Below are 9,846 nucleotides of genomic sequence, written 5' to 3' on the forward strand. Positions count from 1 at the left end.
TCCTTCCCAACACTCAGATGCATCTTCAGGCACTGAGTTGGGGGTGGGGACAGGGAACTTGCTGGCTAGGGATTATATATGTTCAGGCTTCCTAATAGAAGGCTTACTTTTCGAAAGACATCTTCACCCCATTGACAATGAAAGAAGTTACCCTTTGTAGTTTTCAATGGCTGTAATCACATACTCTCTCTTGACCATTCATTTGGCTGCCCTTCTGAAAAGCAGCAGCATTCTAAGGACTTCTTGTTCAGAATTAGAACCTGGATGTAGTGGAAGCCTTGGAGACCAGGTTCAAGGCTGTATCAGGATGCAGATCCAGAGCACTGCACGCCTGCAAGCTGCTCCTCTGACAGTGCAATGTATAATGGTGGAAATATGCACCCAGATGCAATAGTGATGGGGGCCTTAGAAGTCTCTTAATAAAACATAAGTTTAGTTCTTTGTTGCAAGATTTGTGCCATCTGTCACTCTCTTACATGATCCAGAGACTGGCTGTTTCCAGGTTGGGATCTGATCAAACCCAAAATCATGAGAGATTTGAGAGGAAAAGAAATAGAAAGGCTCTGATTAGAGGTGCTGTTCTTAGCCCATCTCCAGTTTAACGTAACAAGATGCTCTTATCTCTATGTCTAAACACAGAGAAGATGAAATCAATAGCACTGTACAGGATTTTCAAGATATTCAAGTAGGAAGGTGGCATCTCAGCAGTGTAACTATGAAGCATAGGGAAAGCAGCTTGCTGTCTAAATCAGGGCAGCAGAGCCTTCTGGAGCCTTCCCACGCCGCTAGAGAACACATCTAGAAACCAAAGGAAAATGTCACAACTCCTTTGTGAAGCCTGGATTCTGCAAGTACAGGTGAAGGGGAAGCCCCTCCCCTGGGGTTTCTAAGGCCCACGTTAGAGACATTGACATCTACATAACTCACTGCTGTAGCCACCCTCATGCAAACCTCACACTTACACTACAGTGGCATCATTGTGATGTCATCCAAACAGTTCCTGCTTTAAGCTCCATTTTACCTCAAAGCTATATGTCTTGGATAGGATTTGAACAAAGACGGCTACACTGATGCAGTTGGACCATGAACCCGATGGTGTTTAACATCGAAAAATGCAAGGTTCTCCACTTTGGGAAGAAAAACCTGCAGTATCCTTATAGACTCGACAGTGCTACGTTGGCTAACACTACAGGCGAAAAGGACTTGGGGGTCATGATTGACCACAAGATGAACATGAACCTTCAATGTGATGCTGCAGCTAGTAAAGTGAACAAAACGCTGGCTTGCATCCACAGATGCTTCTCAAGTAAATCCCAGGAAATCATTCTCCCCCTGTACTCGGCCTTGGTGAGGCCGCAGCTGGAGTACTGCATCCAGTTTTGGGCTCCACAATTCAAAAAGGATGTGGAGAAGCTTGAGAGAGTGCAGAGGAGAGCCACAGGCATGATCAAAGGTCAGGAAGACAGACCTTATGATGACAGGCTGAGAGCCATGGGACTCTTTAGCCTGGAAAAGCGCAGGCTCAGGGGTGACCTGATGGCCACCTATAAGTTTATCGGGGTGCTCACCAGGATCTGGAGGAACGTCCGTTCACCAGAGTGCACCAAGGGACGATGAGGTCGAACGGTCATAAACTCCTCCATGACTGTTTCAGGCTAGACATAAGGAAGAACTTCTTTACTGTCCAAGCCCCCAAGGTTTGGAATAGACTGCTGCTGGAGGTGGTTCAAGCACCTACTTCGAACGCCTTCAAGAGACAATTGGATGTTTATCTTGCTGGGATCTTATGATCCCTGCTGACTTCCTGCCCCTGGAGCAGGACTTGATGATCTTCCAAGGTCCCTTTCAGCCCTAATGTCTATGAAATCTATGAAACCACTGCAAGCTTCTCTAATTTACCACCCAGATACTTCAAAAATTCCACCCTTCAATACACATGGAAGTGGGAATCAGTATCTGGGCCAATTTACATGCCATACAACCCCACTGTTTTACAGTGTTTTTGATGTCATGAAGGCAGAACAGAGCTCCCTGTGTTGTCCTAGTCTACCTCAGAGCTGGCAGGCAGTTCATTAGCCAACTGATCCTCAGGAAGCTCTGAGTAACCTAGCCCACCAGGTGGTTTGGAGCAGTAGGGGGTCTCCAGCTGAGATCTATCAGTAAGCTGGATGCTTTCTTTGAGAGATGTCTGACATCCTGTTTCTGAAAGTGTGAGACTTGCAGGGTATTTCACTTTAGTACACTACCTATTTCTATCTACTAACTAATTACAATAGCTATGCAGCTGTGTAGCTGCAACATCTATGTAACTGCCCTGTACACTATAATCATACATCAGTTTTAACAAAGTGGTCCTTGCATGTGAAATGTTTATGGAGAGGGGAGGAGGGCAGATGAGTGCTGATAACTGCAATCTGCATTACCTTCACTGGAAGTGATGCAACATGCAGCGAGAGCTTTTAGTATACTGTATCACTCTTCGGATCTTGGTCTCCAGATTGTAGAAAGTGTCTGTGTATGCAGGTATGTATGATAACAGCTGTGCATATACCTGTGTAACAAGGCTTAAGTCCAACTGCAGGACTGCGTTAGGGAAAACCCCAAACCCACAAGCTGAGCCTTTTTTGCAGTTTAATTACAGAACTATTTCCTTTCTACAACATCATGGTGTTTGAGTCATGGGAGGAGAGTTTTTATCAACAGCAAAATCACCAGATAAGGATGTCAGCACAGCATGTATTTATGTGCAGTGTAGGGTTTTTTTTTAAATCACACCAAACATGAAGAACCAGATCATGTGTAATATATGGACTGGCACTTTAAAGTGGAAGAGATAAAGAAGAGGAAATCTATTAATAAAGAGCACATATACAAGATCATAGTTCTTCAGTGATGTGCTTCAGTCAGTGTTTGTCATCCTGTTACAGAACCAGGTGGGGTGGGGAAGAGAAGGGACAAAAGGTTCAAATTCCCAGGTCAAGCTCTGAATAGGCACTGTCTTCTTAAGTCAGCACTACAGTACATGGAGCTCTTCACCCTTTGCAAAGAAATATTAGTATTGGACACAGCCTGTTTTAAGATGGAAGAAGATGCTGATCTCACTGTAGAAGATGGCTCCTAGCTAGCATGACTGAAATTGACTTGAGATTTCCTGACCTGGGCAGATATTGCTCTGTTCCAGTGGCTCTCTGCCCATACCCAGAAAAGATTTAACAAATGACCTTCATACACTGGAGCCTTTTTAAAAGACAGAGGTAACCAACCATGGGGTGGCAGAAAGAAAACAAGCTCCTATCAATGATACAGAGAAGCTGGAGTATCAGTAGCAATCTGGAGCTCAGTAAAAATAGTTCTGGCAGGGCAGTGAGTGACCAGAAGTGGTTTTCATATCTATGTTGTGCACTCAAAACAGGGTGACTCTGTGCCCCAGGAAGTTCAGTTTTTTAGGTTGTTCAGGAGGCCACATGTCAGTTTTACTGGTACTTTACAATTCTTAAATCAATGTCAGAGTCTTGAGAGAGCTAATTTAATGCTGGACCATCTAATAAACTTGGCACTTTCCCAATACAAAGGTCATGTTTGTTGAGTTTAATGGCGCTGTGATATCCCTTGGGGTGAAAGACTTGCTCAATCCAAATATGCAGCTGTGATTCCAACTGTCCTGAATAAGCTGCTTTGCCTCACAGAAAGAATGTTTGAAAAAGCCATTAGTAGACATTGTCTTGGCAGGACAAAACACCTCACAACATTCAAGAAACTGATATAGGCATTGGGGCCATATCTACCGGTATCACACACACCATAGTAGAAAGATAGTCCTTCGAAAGAATACAGGAGCGTAGCACTGGAATGGACCTCCTTGGCTCATCAAGTCTAGCCTCTTGCTATTGCAGTCACCACGCTGTTTGGTGCTATTGCTGGCACCACACTGCAGGTACCACATTGTGTACCTTTTCAAGCCCCATCTTGGAAGTTGTTTTTTTCCCTTGACTACTCTGACTGGAAGGTTCTTCCAGAATCTCACTGCTCTTAGTTTGGAGCCTTCTTCGATTTTCAGCCTAAGTTTCTTCACAGCTAGTTTAAAAGTATTTGTTTGCAGGACTACATTATCCTTTATCTAGAGCACCTCTTCCCCACTAAGCTAGAAGTGTCAAACACCCTTGTGGATTCAGCCCCTGGGCTCCATGTAGGCTGGGTCTGGAAGTGATGGTGGCAAATGGCAGTGGCTGTGGGAGTTAATGCAACCATCGCTCACCCCTGTCACTGTTGAGCATTGCTAACTGGGTTCCAAGTCCAGGATTTTGGCAGTGGGCCCCACTCCTGAATTTTCAGGGCCTCTATAAGCCCTGCAGGCCATGTCACATGGCTCCATGGGCCAGATTTGGCGGGTAGGCTGTAAGGTTGAGACTGGTGCTCTAAGCTAAAGAACTAAGAGACTGGAGGCCAAACTTTTTTTTCCTGGTTTCAGGAAAGAATCACATCAAACTAACAGGATCCAACCTTGTGAAAAGCTGGAAGCACTGAAGATATGAAGCACTGGTGACAGTAACAGTGAAAAAACTATTCTTCCTTCTCAAAGCATCTTCTTTCTATGTACATCCAGAGTCCCATCTGTACAGTAGAACTTTACCACAGCTAGCACCAAGGTACACACTGTAAGAGCAAGCCAAATTCTTTTCCAGTTTTCATTGCAGAATTTTTAGAAGAAAAATTCCAGTGGCTAGGTCACTCAGACAACCTCACTGTCTTCATATTCTACTCTGATGCCTGCCATTGAAGATAATAAGGTAGAGAAAGAAACTTTCCTTGGTGGTAGGTTGTCCCAAAAATGGTTTACTGCAGAGTTTTATGAACCTTCTTTGAAGGATATACCACTTGCCAGTGTCAGAGATGCTATATGGGACAAGGTAGACCACTCATCTGATCCAGGCTCATATATCGAATGCTTCTACTTCAATCCAAGGACAGTGGTGTGATCCAAGTGTTTTCAGTAGGGCTTAATAAATGTAAAGAAAGGTTCTTCTTAAGATGAGTAAAGGATTAAAATCTGGCTTGAAGGAAAGAAGGGAAATTTGAAAGGGCTATTCTATCACAGAGGGACTGACTGTGAACAGCTTACAAGAGAAGTCTTGATGGAGATTAAGCATTCGCCATTGTAAGGAGTCACAATCTAGTCTTAATGAGGCCAATAGGAAAAGAATTGTTTTTACATGGTATACTCGCAATGTTCCACAACAGTCCAAATGCTGAAGCCAATACTGGTATTTTACATACGGAACATCAAAGACAAACTCAGAACTTGATGCTGCCTGTAGCCACCTACAAATCAACATTTCATTCAAAATATGTAGTGATATCAGGTTGGTTTTTCCAAGATAGTCTCTTTCAATAACATCATTTTCTGGCTCAAAAAAAGCAGAAAATGTTCTTTTGGTAGCTCTAGCCCCCCAAACTTATTGTCAGCTCTGAGGTAACTTCCATGCACTTTGCCCTTACAAAAACCTAGATGGCCATGTACATCTCCACCAACATTCACTCTTGCCTACTAAGGACTGCTTTTGGGAAGGTCTTAACCAAATGCCCCTGTAAACAGATTCATTTTTTTCAGATCATGCCTGCGGACAAAGGGGTGAAGGCTGTACTCTGAGAGGATTTCATACTCATGTATGTGTGGGTAAAAAGAGTTTAAAATCTCAAAACATTATGCATACAACAGGTCAATTCTTCCTCTCTCCAAGTAACCAGATTAGACAATGTGTGGAATATATGGATTCTCCCCTCACTGCCCTATGGAGTGCCAGTTGTGCTGCATTTGGACAACCACTGAAGCCCTGAAGCTGCAACATAGTCTCTCCCTACTAGGCTCTGCTCTTATGTGGGACAGTGGCTAGAAGGGATATATGGAAGTATTCCAACTAGATCCTATTTACCCCAGTCCTGTCTCCCTACACCCAGCTGCAGAGGAACGCAGGGGCAGAGTTTGCAGTCTGGATACCACAACTCCTCTCTTCCTCTCCATGCCAGTTCCTGCAAACAAAACTTTTTGAAGAAGATGGGGCAGGATTTAACTTATAGGAATTGCACCCGCCTGGTTTTGTATAGGCACTCTCTAGCAACCTTCGAATGCACACCTGGTTCCAACTGCAGGGTATGCCCCCAGGCCCTGTGTGTTGGGTTGCATTCAACCCCAAGGGAGACTCCGACACTTGCCTGCCATAACTTGGTCTTTTCTTCAGTGGTGGGGTTCCTCCTTCGGGCTTCTCACAGACCAGGTGCTGCCCTTTGTGGGTGTTCTTGGGGCTCCACCTCCCCTAACCCCAGCCATGTGCCAGCCTTGAGGACCACTGGATGATGGGTCGCTGGCCCATCCCTTTTTAATATTCTTGTCTGCTCTCTTCTCTCCTTGCTCATCCCTCATAGTTTCATAGTTTGTAGGGTTGGAAGGGACCTGAGCAGATCGAGTCCGACCTCCTGCCATGGCAGGAAAGAGTACTGGGGTCAAACGACCCCAGCAAGGTGTTCATCTAGCCTTGTCTTAAAGGCCCCCAAGATAGCAGCCAGCATCACTTTGCTTGGAAGTTGGTTCGATGACCTTTCAACCCTGATGATGACAAGGTGGGGGATTGTCCTTATCTCTGCACCTGTTCTCCCTTTTGAGGCTTTTACTGTGCTGCCTCGGTCCTCTCTAATGGCCCGGGGTTACTTGGGGTTACCTCCCCCCCAGTCCGGGCTCCATGTGCCTCCTGAAATAAAGTAATTTTAAAAAAAAGAGAACAGAAGAATAATTAGGGTACGGGGATTCTGCCCACCCCACTCATGGGTCTGGCGTGTGTGGTCCATGAGAACCCTCAACGCCGTCCCACCTTGGCCTGGCTACCCTGCCAAGCAGGGTGTGTAATTCTTCTAATGTGGTTGAAATCCCTGCTGCAGGTCTCTGTCCAGCCTCCTTCCGAGCTGCCAACCCTGTGGAGTCGCAGCTCGGGGAGCAGCTTTGCCCTCTGGCTTCAGCATTGCTGCCACTGTCTCCATTTTCCCATCGCTGACTTTTAAATCTGCCAGGCAGTGGTTTTTGCTGACGTCATCCACCGGTGCCATTCTCAGCTGGCAATAAAAGTGGCTGATGAACCGCACTAGCAGCCCTTCTTGGTGTGGCTCCAATTCTCCTAGGGATGGTAAGTGTACCTTCTTTTCAGGGCTTTCTATTTCTTTCTTTGGGCGGTTCAGCCCTGCCTCAGGTCGCACTGCAGGAGGCTGCTCTGGTGCTTCCATTTTTGTCCCCCTGGGACAGGAATCTTTTCACTCACCAGCTTACTGCATCCATATGGCCCTAAGAACTCATACAGAAAGACACACAGAACATCAAGCCATTTAGGACCTACTTCCTGGACTACACTGTATGCTGGTTCTATGAGGCACTGATGGCTTTAGTCTTGGCTTTAAAAACAGTCCTTTACCCCTGCACCACCAGGCAGGCACCTCAGGATCTAGGGTAGAATAACATTCCACCAACAGCCTGGAAACCAAATCAATTCCATGGGCATCTTTACATGTGCTCAGGGGGTGAAGAGGTGCATTTTAATTAGAGTGGCTCTCAGGAGCCACTCTAATTAAAACACCTGCAGCATCTCATATATTCAGTGTCTGTACTTCAAAATGATAGTGCGGGTGCTTTAACTAAAGCTTGTTCAATGAGCCTTAGTTAAAGCGCCCCTGCTGCCAGTTTGAAATGCAAGGACACTGAATATACAAGATGGTGAGGTTGCTGAAGCATTCTAATTAGAACGCTCCAGCAGACGTGATTAAAATGAACTAAATAGAATGAACTCACTAGAACGTGTCAGAGCAGGCATCAGGCACATGTATAGGTGCCCAACGAGACCAAATAGGAAGAGGAAATTTGAAGGAGAACACACAAAATACTTCCTCTTTAACAGTTCAGCTCTTCCCACTCAGGACTGAAGCAAGGATCTGGCAGCTGCTGGCCCCATGCTATCTTTGGCCCAGGAGCTGCGGAATTAAATGCTCGTTTTGGCTGCATCTTTCCCAGCCGGCTTCTTTCCTTCTGTTTAGTCCTGCTTCTCCCCTTTGTGCTTCCAAGGGTAGATTAGCTCTCCCAGGAACAACTTTTTGCAGAGAGACCCCCAGGAATCCTTAGGGTAACAGCTGTAGGTTGGGAGCCTGTATGTCTGCACCACCCTGCCATAGGACAGAGGGTTTATCTGGAAGTAGAGAAGAAGAAAGAGAGAAAGTAGCAATGAAAACTGACAATGGTAAGAATTACTCACATTTGGCATCCAAGGCCCCAGTGTGCTGTCCAAGAATGAACAAATTAATCCTCCCAAAATCCCTGAGGAAGGTATTATCATCCTTATTTTACAGGTAAGGAAACATAGATGATTTAGCAACCTTTGATCCTTCTGGATCATGATGTATGTCTGAGAGGTCACCCAGACCTTCGATGCATATACCTAGACAGGAATATGGAGGAGTGGAGGCTGCCCAGACCTTCCATCCCTCTTTATGCCATAGAGACAGAATCCAAAGGGCAGACTGAGTCCAGAAATTTGGTGCCTCCATGGCTCTAGGAAACAGAGGCATGATCCAAAATGTTAGTGGGGTTTGAGCGCACTGCCAACTCACCTTCCCCCTCCCTCCCACTCGGCACATCAAAATGGCATGGCACTTTAACCATGGCCCTTTAGTTGACTGCAATAATGGAGAGACAGAGCCGTAGTTCTGTAAGCAACTGAATGCCCTTTTAAAGATGTTTTCTTGTGTTCTCTTATACTTTTCCGGACTCTGCCTGTGAGCTATCTTCTTCAGTGACTCTATTTTGCAAGCTGCTGAGTGCTCTCTCTGGCCCTGACCCAGCAATGCACTTTATCTAAACTCAGCTCCTAGTCAACCGAGTGCTGAGTCCTGATGGATACAGGCCACCACATATTTCACATTAATATACAATGACATTATAAAATTAATTCTCTTTGATTGGATTTACATCTTATTTGTAGCTGCTTTCTACTAATATCCTAGCATAGTATGTGTGCGTGTGTGGGGGGAGGGGCAACCTTTTTGGCAGGCATGCCACAAATTAGCCATGAACCATCCCCAGGCCACTACAAACCCCTTCCCCTGCCCAATCTGCTGCTCTGCTTTCTGCTCTCTCATACTCTGTTCCTGACCCACTGTTCTGATTTCTTCTTCCTTGTGCTCTGTACCTGCTTTGCTGCTTTGCTTCCTACCCCGTCTGCCACTGTGCTGTGTGCCCTCACCCCCGATCTACTACACGTCACACAAAGAGGCTGCCCATGAAAGTGATGCTTGGGATATCAATGTACAATTTACAGATTCCAAGTGGAGGTAGGACATGGCTGTCTCACTGAATGACTCAGCTGATGTAGTGTCAGCCATCAACTGTCAGGCTACATCATATCTCATAAGACCAGGAATGATGGACATTTATTAAGTTTTGATGGGAGTTCCTGAGAACAATGGGATGGCTGAAGCCTATAGAAACAAGTCCACTTTGCTAAGATGGGGTTTGAACAATGGAGTTACTAAAGAAGCTGGACAGGGGACTCAGGAAGACATAGGAAGTTTAGGCTGGGAAAGGGAGGGGGCAGGGCATACTTTTCTAGCAGACAGACCAGCCAAGGAAGCCGGGGGCCTGCATCCGAGACATTGTGGAGAGGATCCCAGAGCTCCTCCGGCCCACAGACCACTATCCCATGCTCCTTATTCACATGGGCACCAATGACACGGCTTGGAGCACCCCCAGCCAGGTCATGAGGCGCTACAGGGATTTGGGAGCGGGCCTTAGGGGTCTGGGAGCTCAGGTGGTGTTTT

General features: G+C 45.9%; 1 protein-coding gene across 2 annotated transcripts in view; it reads right to left on the reverse strand.

The window, feature by feature from the left end:
• Positions 1 to 8,026: 8,026 nt before the first annotated feature.
• The window catches only part of PIGQ (phosphatidylinositol glycan anchor biosynthesis class Q), a 60,268-nt gene continuing 58,448 nt past the window's right edge, over positions 8,027 to 9,846 (reverse strand). For both annotated transcript variants that reach the window (XM_019539966.1, XM_019539965.1), the window contains exon 11: positions 8,027 to 8,219. In XM_019539966.1, the coding sequence (XP_019395511.1) occupies positions 8,067 to 8,219 (153 nt within the window). In that variant the 3' untranslated portion in view covers positions 8,027 to 8,066. The remainder of the gene's footprint in view (positions 8,220 to 9,846) is intronic.

Source organism: Crocodylus porosus, unplaced genomic scaffold, assembly GCF_001723895.1.
Source record: "Crocodylus porosus isolate Cpor-Errol unplaced genomic scaffold, CroPor_comp1, whole genome shotgun sequence".
In the NCBI taxonomy this organism is placed as follows: Eukaryota; Metazoa; Chordata; order Crocodylia; family Crocodylidae; genus Crocodylus; species Crocodylus porosus.